The 19,786-nt window shown below is 48.9% G+C and overlaps 1 protein-coding gene and 1 pseudogene across 1 annotated transcript in view; both read right to left on the minus strand.

Moving 5' to 3' along the window:
* Nucleotides 1–1,154: 1,154 nt before the first annotated feature.
* LOC135531115 (proline-rich protein 18-like) lies at nucleotides 1,155–1,965 on the minus strand (annotated as a pseudogene).
* A 5,352-nt stretch (nucleotides 1,966–7,317) lies between these two features.
* The window catches only part of LOC135531116 (vesicle transport protein SFT2A-like), a 55,931-nt gene continuing 43,462 nt past the window's right edge, over nucleotides 7,318–19,786 (minus strand). The window contains exon 8 of the mRNA XM_064959235.1: nucleotides 7,318–8,294. Within this exon, the coding sequence (XP_064815307.1) occupies nucleotides 8,255–8,294 (40 nt within the window). The 3' untranslated portion in view covers nucleotides 7,318–8,254. The remainder of the gene's footprint in view (nucleotides 8,295–19,786) is intronic.

Below are 19,786 nucleotides of genomic sequence, written 5' to 3' on the forward strand. Positions count from 1 at the left end.
CCTCCACATTGACTCTGTACCGGTACCCCTGCATATAGCCTCCACATTGACTCTGTACCGGTACCCCTGTATAGAGCCTCCACATTGACTCTGTACCGGTACCCCCTGTATTAAGCCTCCACGTTGACTCTGTACCGGTACCCCCTGTATATAGCCTTCACATTGACTCTGTACCGGTACCCCCTGTATATAGCCTCCACATTGACTCTGTACCAGTATCCCCTGTATATAGCCTCCACATTGACTCTGTACCGGAACCCCTTGTATATATCTGTCATTATTGTTTTTTTTATTGTTGCTCTTTAATTATTTGTTATTATTCAAATTTATTTTTATCTATTTTTTTTTTAAATTCAGTTTATTTTAGTAAATACTTTAACACTTCTTTTTCTTAAAACTGCACTGTTGGTTAAGGGCTTGTAAGTAAGCATTTTCACTGTAAGGTCTACCTACACCTGTTGTATTCCAAGCATGTGACATATAAAATACAATTTGATTTATTTTGATTTTGTATTGTGTTTCTTAATCACATAACTGTCAGAGGTTATTTCTATAGGAATGAAATAAATCGAATGTTTATTCGTAGTGAATGTAGATTGCATAAGAAATATCCAAGTAGAAGGAAACATTTGAGTGGATACAAACATAACCCCCGTCCCTCATAATAAAGACTGTACAAATCTGATCCACCATTGAAACATGTTTTACTTTACTTTTCCAGACAATGCAACAACAAAAAAACAACATTTGCCTCATCTGAGAGGGTAAAATAAAAATATAAACCGCAATTTATTCCCCCAAAAGAAAATGCACAAAGTAACCCTGTCGTCGCAGTTGACAGCTATTGTTCTTGGACACAAAGGAACTGGGTCCATGGATCGCAGGCCGCTCATACAGGCACCTCATTCCATTCCGTCAGATCCCCTAACCACCCAACCAACGAATAAAAACGCCTCAATAAAATAAAACAAAAAAAAACACGTGCAAAAGAAGAGAACACAGGATTCTGCCCGTGTCAACATTAAAAGGGTATTCAATTCTGCCATTAGAAATAGACACGTAAAAACATCATTCCTATTGGTGTGGAAAGTGTTCGCCGTGCGTAACGGTGAGCAGTGTCGGTGGACAGGCTTCCATGTCCTTTGTGTAGGCGACAATGTGTAATGTTCATAGCTTGCCATATCACATCATATTACAAGTCCTATAATATCACACGCGGTAGTCAGCAGCTTTTTAGGTGCGGAAGGGCAGATATTTTGTCCACTTTTACAAAAGCAGAGGCGCTTTCAACTCCTTTCAGCCATTCTTTGCATTTCCTCACCACCGTCTCATCCACATTTCCATCTTCTTCTTCATATTCCACGTCATCGTATTTATATTGATCGTTTAGTAAAGAGATTTTTACTATGGATGTAATGTCCTTTGCGTGTTGCAGATTGGCGACGGGAATGGTCGAGCTTTTGGAACCCCTTGAGTCCGTTTGGATGGAAAGACTCGCCTGTGCCGAAAGTCAACGGACGCACAACACTTCTGCTGTTTGGCTAGTATCTGTTTCTCTAAACTGCGCTTTTGAATAACGAGAATGGCCTCGGTGTGAGGCTCAGAGAGAATTTAATCTCTCTTTCTTCTCCTGCCTCGTCCTTTCCCACTGAACTCCGCGAGGACTGCTTACTCCTGTCCGGGTGCGTGGTGCCTTCCACCGAAGTGGAACGCGGAACGCTCTTGCACGAGTCCTGAGATTGTTTGGGTAAAGTTAGAAGGTCTAAAGAACTCCTGGCTGTCTCCTGAATCGGGAGTTTGCATTTCTGTTGCTGGGGGTTTTCGCCCAAATTCCTCAGATTGGCTGTCGTCCAAGACCTCGACATCTTTTCCTTCTCGAGTCTTTTCCTCCGTCTGTTTCTTTTTCCTGAACAGCTCTCTGCCAGGAGAAGAGATTCGTTGGAGATTTATCGGTGGAAAAGGCATTATTGGGATAAACGTGATCGAAGACAACAGCAACGTCGCCTTTAATAGACAAAATAAGAATAAACTCGTAGACTGTGAATAAATATACTGTATTCTAATTGCATTATCTGATTCCCCCCAAAAATATTATATGTCTCTAGATCATTAGAAGCACCTTTGCTGTAGTCCGTTCTGTAATTCAACTGGCGTGACGGCGAAAAGCTGCCTGCTGTCTGGAATTTATACAGCTCGTCGGTGGGAGGCGTGGCCGTGGTGAGACCGGAGAGCAGCAGCACGCGGCTAAACAAAGACCGTATAAAAACAGCTCCTGCGGCTGCTTCTATGATAGTGATGTCATCGATACAGTCCTTCGGATGTAACGGTAGCCTGTTCTTGTTGAATGTATAAGAGAAAACGGACCAATGACATGTTGGGCTTACACCTAACGTAGACGTATTTATAGGGCTATAGTAGTTTTGTTTATGGGGACTGTTCAAATAGGAACGAGGTCACTCCTAATTGGAATTCCAGTTGAAGAACGGTCACATTTTTGTTCATTCTTGAACAGGAAATTCATTTCATCCACAAACAAAATAAAATAAATAAAAGACATTTAGAGGTCATATGAAATAACACGTTTTTTGTTGTACAATGCTCCATAGACATTGTTATGTCAGGCGTCTCTATAAACATTGTATTTAAGTACAATAAAATTGTATTGGTCGCAAACACATGTTTAGCAGATGTTATTGCGGTTGTAGCGAAATGCTTGTGCAAAGTTGCTTAGGAGCCTGAAACAAGGCGGTCATGTCTATCGGCACCATCTTAGACACAAAATGTATCTAAACTATATATTGTATCCCTATATTTAATAACCCATAAAAGTCCAAGCCCTGTCTACTAAGCTATATGTAATGGTTTTAAGGTGGTCATATCATATATCATTTGGCTATTTCATTTAGAATTTTAAGACCCCTTGAAGAGTAAACCAAATATATTGAAACAGTATTGGATGCTATTAGCCCAAATAAATGCATATGACAACAGATAGTCGCCCCTTAAAAAAATCAAAAGGACGTTTGTTCTGAGAGATATAAGAAATATATATATAATTTTTAAAAACATGTATTCAACCTCTTATCTTTGGCACTAAAACAGTCTCCCTATATATATATATATATATATATATATATACACACAACACACACACACACACACACACACACACACACACACACACACACACACACACACACACACACACACACACACACACACACACACACAAGTATGTGGACACCCCTTCAAATCAGTGGATTCGGCAATTTCAGCCACACCCGTTGCTGACAGGTGTATAAAATCGAGCACACAGCCATACAATCTCCATAGACAAACATTGGCAGTGGAATGGCGTTACTGAAGAGCTGCCCCCGGTCAACTGTAAGTGATGCTATTGTGAAGTGGAAATGTCTAGGAGCAACAACAGCTCAGCACTTGAAGCGGTAGGACACACAAGCTCAAAGAACGGGACTGCCGAGTGCTGATGTGCGTAACGAGTAAAAAATTGTCTGTCCTCGGTTGCAACCCTCACTACCGAGTTCCAAACTGCCTCTGGAAGCAACGTCAGCAACAAGAACTGTTTGTAGGGAGCTTCATGAAATGGGTTTCCATGGCCGAGCAGCCGCACACAAGCCTAAGATCACCATGCACAGCATCTGGCAGTCCGAAGGATGAATCTGGGTTTGGTGGATGCCAGAAGAACACTACCTGCCCGAATGCATACTACACTACAAATTTGTAGTGCCAACTGTAAAGTTTGGTGGAGGAGGAATAATGGTCTGGGGCTGTTTTTCATGGTTCAGACTCGGTCCCCTAGTTCCAGCAAAGGGAAATCTTAATGCTACTGAATACAATAAAATTGTAGATGTGGAAACACTTTGGGGAAGGCCCTTTCCTGTTTCAGCATGACAATGCCTCCGTACACAAAGCGAGGTCAATACAGAAATGGTTTGTTAACATTGGTGTGGAAGAACTTGACTGGTCTGCACAGAGCCCTGACCTTAACCCCATCTAACCCCTTTGGGATGAGTTGGAAAGCCGACTGTCAGCCAGGCCTAATCGCGCAACATCAGTGCCCGATTTCTAATGCTCGTGGTTGAATGGAAGCAAATCCCCGCAGCAATGTTCCAACATCTAGTGGAAAGCCTTCCCAGAAGAGTGGAGGCTGTTATAGCAGCAAAGGGGGGACCAACTCCATATTAATACCCATGATTTTAGAATGAGATGTTCGACGAGCAGGTGTCCACATACATTTGGTAATGCAGTGTAACTGAACTAAATGATTATAGCTTCACTTCTGTTACTTAAAGATAATATCTCCACCACCTTACCCAACCCACTGCAATTTGTATACCGCCCCAATAGGTCTACGAATGACGCAATCGCCATCGCACTGCACACTGCCACATCCCATCTGGACAAGAGGAATACCTACAGTGGGGCAAAAAAGTATTTAGTCAGCCACCAATTGTGCAAGTTCTTCCACATAAAAAAAGATGAGAGGCCTGTAATTTTCATCATAGGTACACTTCAACTATGACAGACAAAATGAGAAAAAAAATGGCAGAAAATCACATTGTAGGATTTTTAATGCATTTATTTGCAAATTATGATGGAAAATAAGTATTTCCAGCTCTTCGCTGATTCGTGGATTTGAGCTCTTCACCAGCCATGGCAGAATACTAACAGTCCTGTCTGGTAGGAAATCACGCACAGAACGAGCAGTATGGCTGGTGGCATTGTCATGCTGGAGGGTCATGTCAGGATGAGCCTGCAGGAAGGGTACCACATGAGGGAGGAGGATGTCTTCTCTGTAACGCACAGCATTGAGATTGCCTGCAATGACAACAAGCTCAGTCAGATGATGCTGTGACACACCGCCCCAGACCATGATGGACCCTCCACCTCCAAATCAATCCCGCTCCAGAGTACAGGCCTCGGTGTAACGCTCATTCCTTCGCCAATAAACGCGATCCAACCATAACCCTGGTGAGACAAAACCGTGACTCGTCAGCGAAGAGCACTTTCTGCTAGTCCTGTCTGGTCCAGCAATGGTGGGTTTGTGCCTATAGGTGACGTTGTTGCCGGTGATGTCTGGTGAGGACCTGCCTTACAACAGGCCTACAAGCCCTCAGTCCAGCCTCTCTCAGCCTATTGGGACAGTCTGAGCACTGATGGAGGGATTGTGCGTTCCTGGTGTAACTCGGACAGTTGTTGTCCCCATCCTGTACCTGTCCCGCAGGTGTGATGCGAGGACGATCAGCTGTCCGTCCTGTCTCCCTGTAGCGCTGTCTTAGGCGTCTCACAGTACAGACATTGCAATTTATTTCCCTGGCCACATCTGCAGTCATCATGCCTCCTTGCAGCATGCCGAAGGCACGTTCACGCAGATGAGTAGAGACTGGGCATCTTTCGTTTGGTGTTTTTCAGAGTCAGTAGAAAGGCCTCTTTAGTGTCCTAAGTTTTCATAACTGTGACCTTCATTGCCTACCATCTGTAAGCTGTTAGTGTCTTAACGACCGTTCCACAGGTGCATGTTCATTAATTGTTCATGGTTCATTGAACAAGCATGGGAAACAGTGTTTAAACCCTTTACAATGAAGATCTGTGAAGTTATTTGGATTTTTACAAATTATCTTTGAAAGACAGGGTCCTGAAAAAGGGCCTTTTTGTTTACTGAGTTTAGTCATTACATCCCATCCCAGCCACACACACATTGCTCTTCCAAATATTTCTATATTTCTCAATTTCACGATTTTACTTTTTTAGATGTGTGTATTGTAAGATATTACTGAACTGTTGGAACTAGGAACACAAGCATTTCACTACACCCACAATAACATCTGCTAAATATGTGTATTCCGACCAATACAATTTTATTTGATTTCATTGGCTAAATACGCTTATTGTGAAGACAACACAAACAGATCTGGGACCAGGCTAACATTAAAAATGTCATGCGGTAGTATAGTATGTTAGTAGGTAATGTCTAGATTACAAGAAGCAGAATGAGCCAGAAGGACTCAACTGCATCTCAATTAGAGAAACAAAGAGAGCTCATTTACAGGCGATTGGGCTTTGAGCTTAAGGGGTAAGAGGGGACATTTTGTATGTCACTAACTGCACACATGCGGATCTGAGTCATGTTCAGTGAGCACCAAATAGAAGAAAACGGACTGAAATAGAGAGGGATGACAGGGTTATGTCCAATAAGAACTGTAGATTTTTCCTCATTGCAACACATTTTAAAACGTTTTTTTGTTGTTGTTGTTGCTATAGTGTGCCCTAATGAACACAACCTACTGGTACAGTAGGTTTCTCAGTCGTTGGCTGAAATCGTCTGTCTCCCCCAAGGGGTCTGGGTTTAATGTGGTGTGATCGTCTGTCTCCCCCAGGCAGGGATCTGGGTTTAATGTGGTGTCTGTCTGTCTCCCCCAGGCAGGGATCTGGGTTTAATGTGGTGTGATCATCTGTCTCCCCCAGGCAGGATCTGGGTTTAATGTGGTGTGATGTCATCTGTCTCCCCCAGGCAGGGGTCTGGGTTTGGTGTGGTGTCTGTCTGTCCCCAGGCAGGGATCTGGGTTTAATGTGTCTGTCTGTCTGTCTCCCCCAGGCAGGGATCTGGGTTTAATGTGGTGTGATGTCTGTCTGTCTCCCCAGGCAAGGATCTGGGTTTAATGTGGTGTGATGTCTGTCTGTCTCCCCCAGGCAGGGACCTGGGTTTAATGTGGTGTGATGTCTGTCTGTCTCCCCCAGGCAGGGACCTGGGTTTAATGTGGTGTGATGTCTGTCTCCCCAGGCAGGGGTCTGGGTTTAATGTGGTGTGATGTCTGTCTGTCTCCCCCAGGCAGGGGGTCTGGGTTTAATGTGGTGTCTGTCTGTCTCCCCCAGGCAGGGATCTGGGTTTAATGTGGTGTCTGTCTGTCTCCCCAGGCAGTGCACGGTGGGGTACTGTCGTTTATTAATTTAGTAACATGACTCACTGAGACTGGCTATCAGCCACATTACGTCCACGTGGGGTAAGGAGATTCAATTATGTTTCAAGGAATCCCTTACGTAAGCATGCTCGCACGTGCAGAGAGATGTCTGCATTTTATTTTAATTCTTTAATTCTCTCTCTCTCTCTCTCTGTCTCTCTCTCAAAATGATAAGCATACCACCAACATTTGAGGGTGAACTAAGTTAGCTTACTGAAAGGAGCGCAGTTTTAAAATGAAATGAAAACAGTTGATGTCATTCATCAAAAATAGTCTTCCCATTCTTGTAAAGTCTCAGCAAGTCTGATTTCCATTGGACAAAATCCAAAAAGCAGAAGAGGGTAAGGCATTGAATTGTATTTTCAGATTTACAGGCATCATAGTGGAAATGTCTACAGGCTTTAACCTGCTCTGAAAGAACAAGATAAGACATTTTAGATTTTTTTGCAGGGTTGGTGTCAATTCAAATTTAAAAGCAGAAAACCTACAATTCCAATTCAATAATTGAACAAATAATCTATTTGAATGACTTTGCCATTAACTGAAACGTAAAAGCTATTTATTTTGAGTTGTTACATTGCTTTTTAAATTTTAAATTTAAATAACTTCTGGAACAGACTGCCTTCAATTCTAATTGACCCCAACCCTGTCTTCATGGATATTTTAATTGTCTCCCACTTTCACCAGAAGCACTTAAAAACGACAGACAGAATGAGTGTAAAAATATGAGATTTTGCAGACAAGCATCAAGCAGGTTCAATTCCATTTCAACTCAATTCAGGAAGTAAACTGAAATCTCGTCAATGCTTCTCAATGAGAACAATAGAATTAGAATTTTAGTCAACTTCCTGAATTAAATACATTTCAAATGGAATTGACCCCAAACCTGGTAAGCATAACATGAATACACTTTAGTTTCAGATACCCGTTATACAATTATAGGAAATATTAATGATTCATAGTATGAAACAGCAATGAAAATATATATTAGAAAATAAAAAGGAAAAACAATTTCAAAAACAAAATATTTTACATATATCCACTCTGCATACTTGTCTTCACATGAAAAAGTGGACAGTCTGGAAACTTTAGACCTGGGTTTAAATACAATTCGAAATCTTTCAAATACCTAGACAAATTGCTCGAGCTTTCCTGGAGTGTTAAGTGGGTGGGGTTTGCAGTTATGCAATTTTCTATTGGTTCCGTCACCAGGCATGCTCAATCAAGCCCAGCTAAACTGATCTCAAATAGTGTTTGAACCCACGTCTGTTCTCTTAACTCAGACAGCTGGTGAAGACCTTCATCACGGCGTCCCTGGAGAAGAAGGGACAACAGAAGAGTTAGGAGAATCGGTGATAAATGCCAACAGACTTCATGAAGGGTGTTTTGCATGAACAATCCAGTAGGCTTTATTTATCTGAAAATCAGAAGAACAAAAACTAAAAAGAGTGAGGAAAGCAATAGTGGATAACACAGTGATTTCTTTCTCGTTCTATCTAGTATTTTAACTGATGTTTTTGGTACCCACCAGACATTTGACCTTTTCTTGATAACAATTACAGTACATCACCAGAAAGCTACTTCACAGCATTGTGAATGCATTTTTTGTTGTTGTTATAGGTGTGGCTCACGCATATTTAATTACGTTTTGGCGGGAAAGCAGCACATGTTCAGTGATGCCCCTCCCCCTTCCACACTCCAGGTATTAGAATGATGCATCACAACCAGAAGTTACCACAGCAACAGCAAAACAAGGTCACTCTTCCATCTTAATTCTCTCTCTTCCGCCTCCCCCTCATTCTTTCTTTCTCTCAGTCAACCGCTCTCTCTCTATCAATGTGTTGCTAGGCAGACTTTCCTTGGCTGCCACCCTCAACACCTACTGATGGAGCTGTGAAGCTGAACCAGTAAAGGGTTAAAAGAGGACGGGATGGAGGGAGGGGACAGAGGAAGTATGAGGGGGTTGGTGGAAAAGACTGGCTTCCTAAAACACACCACATAAATAAATGATAATTGACTGAAATGATGACACCCCGGTAAAGGTCTATTCTAGGAAACCCCAAAGTAAAGGTACATCTCAAAGGGCACCCTATTCCCTATAAAGTGCAAGAACTTTGACCAGAGCCCTATGGGATACCCTATGGGTCTTGGTGAAAAGTAGTGCACTATATTAGGGAAGAGGGTGCCGTTTAGGACACATGAATAGTTCCCTGAGCTGTCATTTAGAAAGAGCAGATACAGGTTCAACCAGGAACTGGGGGAGAGCAGATACAGGTTCAACCAGGAACTGGGGGAGAGCAGATACAGGTTCAACCAGGGACTGGTTCAACCAGGGAGAGCAGATACAGGTTCAACCAGGGACTGGGGAGAGCAGATACAGGTTCAACCAGGGACTGGGGGAGAGCAGATACAGGTTCAACCAGGGACTGGGGGAGAGCAGATACAGGTTCAACCAGGAACTGGGGAGAGCAGATACAGGTTCAACCAGGGACTGGGGGAGAGCAGATACAGGTTCAACCAGGGACTGGGGGAGAGCAGATACAGGTTCAACCAGGGACTGGGGGAGAGCAGATACAGGTTCAACCAGGGACTGGGGAGAGCAGATACAGGTTCAACCAGGGACTGGGGGAGAGCAGATACAGGTTCAACCAGGGACTGGGGGAGAGCAGATACAGGTTCAACCAGGGACTGGGGGAGAGCAGATACAGGTTCAACCAGGGACTGGGGGAGAGCAGATACAGGTTCAACCAGGGACTGGGGGAGAGCAGATACAGGTTCAACCAGGGACTGGGGGAGAGCAGATACAGGTTCAACCAACCAGGGACTGGGGGAGAGCAGATACAGGTTCAACCAGGGACTGGGGGAGAGCAGATACAGGTTCAACCAGGGACTGGGGGAGAGCAGATACAGGTTCAACCAGGGACTGGGGGAGAGCAGATACAGGTTCAACCAGGGACTGGGGAGAGCAGATACAGGTTCAACCAGGGACTGGGGGAGAGCAGATACAGGTTCAACCAGGGACTGGCAGATACAGGTTCAACCAGGGAGCAGATACAGGTTCAACCAGGGACTGGGGGAGAGCAGATACAGGTTCAACCAGGGACTGGGTTGGGGAGAGCAGATACAGGTTCAACCAGGGACTGGGGGAGAGCAGATACAGGTTCAACCAGGGACTGGGGGAGAGCAGATACAGGTTCAACCAGGGACTGGGGACTGGGAGAGCAGATACAGGTTCAACCAGGGACTGGGGGAGAGCAGATACAGGTTCAACCAGGGACTGGGGGAGAGCAGATACAGGTTCAACCAGGGACTGGGGGAGAGCAGATACAGGTTCAACCAGGAACTGGGGAGAGCAGATACAGGTTCAACCAGGGACTGGGGAGAGCAGATACAGGTTCAACCAGGGACTGGGGGAGAGCAGATACAGGTTCAACCAGGGACTGGGGGAGAGCAGATACAGGTTCAACCAGGGACTGGGGAGAGCAGATACAGGTTCAACCAGGAACTGGGGGAGAGCAGATACAGGTTCAACCAGGGACTGGGGGAGAGCAGATACAGGTTCAACCAGGGACTGGGGGAGAGCAGATACAGGTTCAACCAGGGACTGGGGGAGAGCAGATACAGGTTCAACCAGGAACTGGGGGGAGAGCAGATACAGGTTCAACCAGGAACTGGGGGAGAGCAGATACAGGTTCAACCAGGAACTGGGGGAGAGCAGATACAGGTTCAACCAGGGACTGGGGGGAGAGCAGATACAGGTTCAACCAGGGACTGGGGAGAGCAGATACAGGTTCAACCAGGGACTGGGGAGAGCAGATACAGGTTCAACCAGGAACTGGGGGAGAGCAGATACAGGTTCAACCAGGAACTGGGGGAGAGCAGATACAGGTTCAACCAGGAACTGGGGGAGAGCAGATACAGGTTCAACCAGGAACTGGGGGAGAGCAGATACAGGTTCAACCAGGGACTGGGGGAGAGCAGATACAGGTTCAACCAGGGACTGGGGAGGACTGCAAATACAGGTTCAACCAGGGACTGGGGAGAGCAGATACAGGTTCAACCAGGGACTGCAGGAGGTTCAAGCAGGATACAGAGGTTCAACCAGGGACTGCAGGGGCCAGGAACTGCAGATACAGGTTCAACCAGGGACTGGAGGAGAGCAGATACAGGTTCAACCAGGGACTGGGGGGAGAGCAGATACAGGTTCAACCAGGAACTGGGGAGAGCAGATACAGGTTCAACCAGGGACAGGGGGGAGAGCAGATACAGGTTCAACCAGGAACTGGGGAGAGCAGATACAGGTTCAACAGGAACTGGGGAAAAGGACTGCAGATACAGGTTCAACAGATACAGGTTCAACCAGGGACTGGAGGAGAGCAGATACAGGTTCAGCCAACAGAGAGCAGAACAGGTTGGGGAGGCAGATACAGGTTCAACCAGGAACTGCAGATACAGGTTCAACCAGGGACTGGGGGAGAGCAGATACAGGTTCAGCAGGAACTCAGATACAGGTTCAACCAGGGACTGGGGAGGCAGATACAGGTTCAACCAGGAACAGGTTCAACCAGGGACTGGAGGAGAGCAGATACAGGTTCAACCAGGAACTGGGGAGAGCAGATACAGGTTCAACCAGGAACTGGGAGAGCAGACAGGTTCAACCAGGGACTGGGGGAGAGCAGATACAGGTTCAACCAGGAACTGCAGATACAGGTTCAACCAGGGACTGGGGAGAGCAGATACAGGTTCAACCAGGAACTTCAACCAGGGACTGGGGGAGAGATACAGGTTCAACCAGGGACTGCAGATACAGGTTCAACCAGGAATACAGTTCAACCAGGAACTGGGGAAGCAGATACAGGTTCAACCAGGAACTGGGAGAGCAGATACAGGTTCAACCAGGGGGTTCAACCAGGAACTGGGGGAGAACAGGTTCAACCAGGGACTGGGAGCAGATACAGGTTCAACCAGGGACTGGGGAGAACTGGGAGAGCGAGACGGCCTATATATAGTATCAACAGAGTAAAACACATTAAAGGGTTAGCTTGGTCTACAGTATTCTGGGGGAGTGACGTCCTCAGCTTGGTCTACAGTATTCTGGGGGAGTGATGTCCTCAGCTTGGTCTACAGTAGTCTGGGGGAGTGACGTCCTCAGCTTGGTCTACAGTATTCTGGGGGAGTGACGTCCTCAGCTTGGTCTACAGTAGTCTGGGGGAGTGACGTCCTCAGCTTGGTCTACAGTATTCTGGGGGAGTGATGTCCTCAGCTTGGTCTACAGTAGTCTGGGGGAGTGACATCCTCAGCTTGGTCTACAGTAGTCTGGGGGAGTGACATCCTCAGCTTGGTCTACAGTAGTCTGGGGGAGTGATGTCCTCAGCTTGGTCTACAGTAGTCTGGGGGAGTGACGTCCTCAGCTTGGTCTACAGTAGTCTGGGGGAGTGACGTCCTCAGCTTGGTCTACAGTATTCTGGGGAGTAATGATGATGTGATGAACACAGATCAACACCAAAGTTAGCGTAACGGACCATAGTGACTGTAGAGTGGCAGGAGTGGAGATAGTTCTGTAGGATTCAGGGTTAATAACTGTAAATAACCATTCTTCTTGGTTAAATAAAATAAATAATGCACGTACAATGTTATTCAAAAGGGAAACGGCTCCATACTATAGTTAGAATGTTGGTTAACCCTGGCTGTCAATGGAAATAAGAATGTGTTGTTAACGGACTCCATACTATAGTTAGGATGTTGGTTAACCCTGGCTGTCAATGTAAATAAGAATGTGTTGTTAACGGACTCCATACTATAGTTAGAATGTTGGTTAACCCTGGCTGTCAATGGAAATAAGAATGTGTTGTTAACGGACTCCATACTATAGTTAGGATGTTGGTTAACCCTGAAACATCAATGTAAATAAGAATGTGTTGTTAACGGACTCCATACTACAGTTAGAATGTTGGTTAACCCTGGCTGTCAATGGAAATAAGAATGTGTTGTTAACGGACTCCACTTGGTTAAATGTTATGCTCAAAGGAAAACTAATAATTAATAAAGGAAAACTAATAAACTAATAATTTCAGAATTGAAATATTACTCAGGCCGCGTGATAACAAAACAATAGAGGGCCAAATAAATAACAAAATGTCTATGAAATGAAAATGCATTTACATATGTACTGTGGATAGCGTCCATATTGAGCTTGGCCCTGCTTATCTGGATAGATGAAAAGTCATATTTTAAAAAACACATATACTGCTGAGTTAATTAAGAAGTTGAGACTAAAACATTTTTAAAAAAAGGGGCTCCTTCTATAGAAATAGGTCAAGCCTCACTAAATAGTAGAAAGCAGATCATTCAGTCAACGTTCCTTCCTGTCCTAGACTATGGCGACATCATCTATATGACCTCAGCTGCCACTTCATTGCAGCCGTTAGATGCTGTTGATCATTAGTGCACTGCGCTTTATTACGGGCGACAATTTTAGTACTCATCACCGCATTCTCTACCAGAATGTTGGTGGGCCCTCTGTGATGTCATCACCGCATTCTCTACCAGAATGTTGGTGGGCCCTCTGTGATGTCATCACCGCATTCTCTACCAGAATGTTGGTGGGCCCTCTGTGATGTCATCACCGCATTCTCTACCAGAATGTTGGTGGGCCCTCTGTGATGTCATCACCGCATTCTCTACCAGAATGTTGGTGGGCCCTCTGTGATGTCATCACCGCATTCTCTACCAGAATGTTGGTGGGCCCTCTGTGATGTCATCACCGCATTCTCTACCAGAATGTTGGTGGGCCCTCTGTGATGTCATCACCGCATTCTCTACCAGAATGTTGGTGGGCCCTCTGTGATGTCATCACCGCATCTCTACCAGAATGTTGGTGGGCCCTCTGTGATGTCATCATTCTCTACCAGAATGTTGGTGGGCCCTCTGTGATGTCATCACCGCATTCTCTACCAGAATGTTGGTGGGCCCTCTGTGATGTCATCACCGCATTCTCTACCAGAATGTTGGTGGGCCCTCTGTGATGTCATCACCGCATTCTCTACCAGAATGTTGGTGGGCCCTCTGTGATGTCATCACCGCATTCTCTACCAGAATGTTGGTGGGCCCTCTGTGATGTCACATAGGTTGATACATTGCTTTGTTTTCATTTATTAAGCCCTTTTACAAATATCTCCACTGTGCCTAACATCATTACTAAACTTTAGATATAGGAGTTACCACACCCGGTCTCAGGGATGGATCACTCTGGAAATCCCTTTGGTCGCTACTGAGTTAGGTAAAAATCAGCTTTTAGTTTCCTTTCAATGACGAAGACGTGAGGAGCGCTTTCTAGCCATGACGACGACGACGTGAGGAGCGCTTTCTAGCCATGACGACGACGACGTGAGGAGCGTTTTGTAGCCATGACGACGTGAGGAGCGTTTTGTAGCCATGACGAATGATTTCAAAAGATGCATATCTCCTAAATTTAAAGCATTTGTTCAGTTTGTATCTTTCACTTTACGTTGATTGGAACCGATTAGTGGTCATTTTGTGATAACTACACTGTGATTCAAATTATGTAAAAAAAATGTATATTTATTTAAACCTTCTTCGGGTTTTTTTTTTTCCCCCTCGAAACGTTAACAATTCCAAACGTTTACGCCTGTAGGGTCCTCTGTTTGTCAGCGGGGTCGAGGTATGGGGTGGGGGGAGGAGATGAATGCAGGAGGAGGGTCCTCTGTCAGCGGGTCGAGGTATGGGGGTGGGGGAGGAGATGAATGCAGGAGGAGGGTCCTCTGTTTGTCAGCGGGGTCGAGGTATGGGGTGGGGGAGGAGATGAATGCAGGAGGAGGGTCCTCTGTTTGTCAGCGGGGTCGAGGTATGGGGTGGGGGAGGAGATGAATGCAGGAGGAGGGTCCTCTGTTTGTCAGTATGGGGTGGGGGGAGGAGATGAATGCAGGAGGAGGGTCCTCTGTCAGGGTCGAGGTATGGGGTGGGGGAGGAGATGAATGCAGGAGGAGGGTCCTCTGTCAGCGGGGTCGAGGTATGGGGTGGGGGAGGAGATGAATGCAGGAGGAGGGGTCCTCTGTCAGCGGGGTCGAGGTATGGGGTGGGGGAGGAGATGAATGCAGGAGGAGGGTCCTCTGTCAGCGGGGTCGAGGTATGGGGTGGGAGGAGATGAATGCAGGAGGAGGGTCCTCTGTTTGTCAGCGGGGTCGAGGTATGGGGTGGGGGAGGAGATGAATGCAGGAGGAGGGTCCTCTGTCTGTCAGCGGGGTCGAGGTATGGGGTGGGGGAGGAGATGAATGCAGGAGGAGGGTCCTCTGTCAGCGGGGTCGAGGTATGGGGTGGGGGAGGAGATGAATGCAGGAGGAGGGTCCTCTGTCAGCGGGGTCGAGGTATGGGGTGGGGGAGGAGATGAATGCAGGAGGAGGGTCCTCTGTTTGTCAGCGGGGGGTATGGGGTGGGGAGGAGATGAATGCAGGAGGAGGGTCCTCTGTTTGTCAGCGGGGGAGGTATGGGGTGGGGGAGGAGATGAATGCAGGAGGAGGGTCCTCTGTTGTCAGCGGGGTGTATGGGTGGGGGAGGAGATGAATCAGGGGTCCTCTGTCTGTCAGGCGGGTCGAGGTATGGGGTGGGGAGGAGATGAATGCAGGAGGAGGGTCCTCTGTCAGTCGGGGGTCGAGGTATGGGGTGGGGGAGGAGATGAATGCAGGAGGAGGGTCCTCTGTCAGCGGGGGTCGAGGTATGGGGTGGGGGAGGAGATGAATGCAGGAGGAGGGTCCTCTGTCAGCGGGAGTCGAGGTATGGGGTGTCAGCAGGAGGAGGGTCCTCTGTCAGGTCGGGGTGGGGGGGGAGGAGATGAATGCAGGAGGAGGGTCCTCTGTCAGCGGTCGAGTATGGGGTGGGAGGAGATGAATGCAGGAGGAGGATCCTCTGTTTGTCAGCGGGTCGAGGGTATGGGGTGGGGGAGGAGATGAATGCAGGAGGAGGGTCCTCTGTCAGCGGGGTCGAGGTATGGGGTGGGGAGGAGATGAATGCAGGAGGAGGGTCCTCTGTCAGCGGGTCGAGGTATGGGGTGGGGGAGGAGATGAATGCAGGAGGAGGGTCCTCTGTCTGTCAGCGGGGTCGAGGTATGGGGTGGGGAGGAGATGAATGCAGGAGGAGGGTCCTCTGTCAGCGGGGTCGAGGTATGGGGTGGGGAGGAGATGAATGCAGGAGGAGGGTCCTCTGTCAGCGGGGTGGTATGGGGTGGGAGGAGATGAATGCAGGAGGAGGGTCCTCTGTCTGTCAGCGGGGGTCGAGGTATGGGGTGGGGGAGGAGATGAATACAGGAGGAGGGTCCTCTGTTTGTCAGCGAAGTCGAGGGTATGGGGTGGGGGAGGAGATGAATGCAGGAGGAGGGTCCTCTGTCAGCGGGGTGGTATGGGGTGGGGGGATGAGATGAATGCGGGAGGAGGGTCCTCTGTTTGTCAGCGGGGTCGAGGTATGGGGTGGGGGGAGGAGATGAATGCGGGAGGAGGGTCCTCTGTTTGTCAAGCGGGGGTCGAGGTATGGGGTGGGGGACGAAGATGAATGCAGGAGGAGGGTCCTCTGTCAGCGGGGTCGAGGTATGGGAGTGGGGGACGAGATGGGGCTGGGAGGAGGGTCCTCTGTCAGCGGGGGTCGAGGTATGGGGTGGGGGAGGAGATGAATGCAGGAGGAGGGTCCTCTGTCAGCGGGGTCGAGGTATGGGGTGGGGGAGGAGATGAATGCAGGAGGAGGGTCCTCTGTTTGTCATGGGGGTCGAGGTATGGGGTGGGGAGGAGATGAATGCAGGAGGAGGGTCCTCTGTCAGGCGGGGTCGAGGTATGGGGTGGGGGAGGAGATGAATGCGGGAGGAGGGTCCTCTGTCCAGGGGAGTCGAGGTATGGGGTGGGGACGAGATGAATGCGGGAGGAGGGTCCTCTGTCAGCGGGGTCGAGGTATGGGGTGGGGGAGGAGATGAATGCGGGAGGAGGGTCCTCTGTTTGTCAGCGGGGTCGAGAGGTATGGGGTGGGGGAGGAGATGAATGCGGGAGGAGACCCATTTGAGCTGATTTTATGACCCATTTTTAGAGGAGAGAAATCCCACTGAAGTGAAAAACACTAAAGGGAGAGAAATCCCTGACTCAGTCACAGCTGGGCTGAACAAGCCAAGCCTTTAGGGCTGAGGATTGGGAGGGCTCAGATTGCATGTGTTTAATCCTCCCAGAACTTCAGAGAGAGGGAATCCAAGACAGAAATCACCACATCAATCCCCCAAAAGTCAACTTGCAGGGCGGTCAATCAGAGGTTATCACTGATAATAATATGAATACTACACAACAAAAACAAAAAAAAACATATTAGCAGATTTTCAAAAACTAGAAGCCTGGAGCAGGGAAGGGTGGGTGAGAACAAACCAATAGCTGGCCACCTTGACACCCTTCTTTTGTTCTTACACTGCTCCTTGTTTATCATCTACGCAGAGTCACTTTTCAAATTACCTCAACTAACCAGTACCCCAGCACAATGACCCGGGACCAGTACCCCAGCACAATGACCCGGTACCCCAGCACAATGACCCTGTGCCCCAGCACAATGACCCGGGACCAGTACCCCAGCACAATGACCCTGTACCCCAGCACAATGACCCTGCACCCCAGCACAATGACCCGGTGCCCCAGCACAATGACCCGGTACCAGTACCCCAGCACAATGACCCTGTACCCCAGCACAATGACCCTGTACCCCAGCACAATGACCCGGTACCGGTACCCCAGCACAATGACCGGTACCCCAGCACAATGACCAGTACCCCAGCACAATGACCCTGTACCCCAGCACAATGACCCTGTACCCCAGCACAAATGACCCCTGTACCCCAGCACAATGACCCTGTACCCCAGCACAATGACCCTGTACCCCAGCACAATGACCCGGTACCCCAGCTGTGACCCGGTGCCCCAGCACAATGACCCGGTGCCCCAGCACAATGACCCTGTACCCCAGCACAATGACCCTGTACCCCAGCACAATGACCCGGTACCGGTACCCCAGCACAATGACCCGGTACCTGTACCCCAGCACAATGACCCGGTACCCCAGCACAATGACCAGTACCCCAGCACAATGACCCTGTACCCCAGCACAATGACCCTGTACCCCAGCACAATGACCGGTGCCACAGCACAATGACCGGTACCCCAGCACAATGACCGGTGCCCCAGCACAATGACCCGTGCAGTACCCCAGCACAATGACCCGGTACCCCAGCACAATGACCCGGTACCCCAGCACAATGACCCGGTACCCCAGCACAATGAGCCTGTGCCCCAGCACAATGACCCTGTGCCCCAGCACAATGACCCTGTGCCCCAGCACAATGACCCGGTGCCCCAGCACAATGACCCTGTGCCCCAACACAATGACCCGGTGCCCAGCACAATGACCCAGATACCAGTACCCCAGCACAATGACCCGGTACCTGTACCCCAGCACAATGACCCGGTACCCCAGCACAATGACCCGGTGCCTGTACCCCAGCACAATGACCCGGTACCTGTACCCCAGCACAATGACCCGGTACCCCAGCACAATGACCAGTACCTGTACCAGCACAATGACCCGGTACCCCAACTGTGACCCGGTGCTAGCACAATGACCTGTACCCCAGCACAATGACCGGTACCTGTACTACCTGTACCCCAGCACAATGCCCCTGTACCCCAGCACAATGACCCGGTACCCCAGCACAATGACCCGGTACCCCAGCACAATGACTCGGTACCTGTACCCCAGCACAATGACCCGGTACCTGTACCCCAGCACAATGCCCCTGTACCCCAGCACAATGACCCGGTACCCCAGCACAATGACCCGGTACCCCAGCACAATGACCCGGTGCCCCAGCACAATGACCCTGTGCCCCAGCACCGGTGACCCTGTGCCCCAGCACAATGACCCGGTGCCCCAGCACAATGACCGGTGCCCCAGCACAATGACCGGTGCCAGCACAATGACCCTGTACCCCAGCACAATGACCCGGTGCCCCAGCACAATGACCCTGTGCCCCAGCACAATGACCCGGTGCCCCAGCACAATGACCCAGTACCAGTACCCCAGCACAATGACCCGGTACCGGTACCCCAGCACAATGACCCGGTAACTGTACCCCAGCACAATGACCCGGTACCCCAGCACAATGACCAGTACCCCAGCACAATGACCCGGTACCCCAGCACAATGACCCTGTACCCCAGCACAATGACCCGGTACCCCAGCACAATGACCGGTACCCCAGCACAATGACCGGTACCCCAGCACAATGACCCGGTACCCCAGCACAATGACCCGGTACCTGTACCCCAGCACAATGACCCGGTACCGGTGCCCCAGCACAATGACCAGTACGGTGCCCCAGCACAATGACCAGTACGGTGCCCCAGCACAATGACCGGTACCCCAGCACAATGACCGGTACCCCAGCACAATGACCGGGTACCAGTACCCCAGCACAATGACCCGGTACCAGTACCCCAGCACAATGACCAGTACCTGTACCCCAGCACAATGACCAGTGCCTGTACCCCAGCACAATGACCAGTACCTGTACCCCAGCACAATGACCGGTACGGTGCCCCAGCACAATGACCGGTACCGGTGCCCCAGCACAATGACCGGTACCGGTGCCCCAGCACAATGACCGGTACCCCAGCACAATGACCCGGTACCCCAGCACAATGACCGGTACCTGTACCCCAGCACAATGACCCGGTGCCCCAGCACAATGACCCGGTACCAGTACCCCAGCACAATGA

The sequence above is a fragment of the Oncorhynchus masou genome, unplaced genomic scaffold (assembly GCF_036934945.1).
Source record: "Oncorhynchus masou masou isolate Uvic2021 unplaced genomic scaffold, UVic_Omas_1.1 unplaced_scaffold_1519, whole genome shotgun sequence".
In the NCBI taxonomy this organism is placed as follows: Eukaryota; Metazoa; Chordata; class Actinopteri; order Salmoniformes; family Salmonidae; genus Oncorhynchus; species Oncorhynchus masou.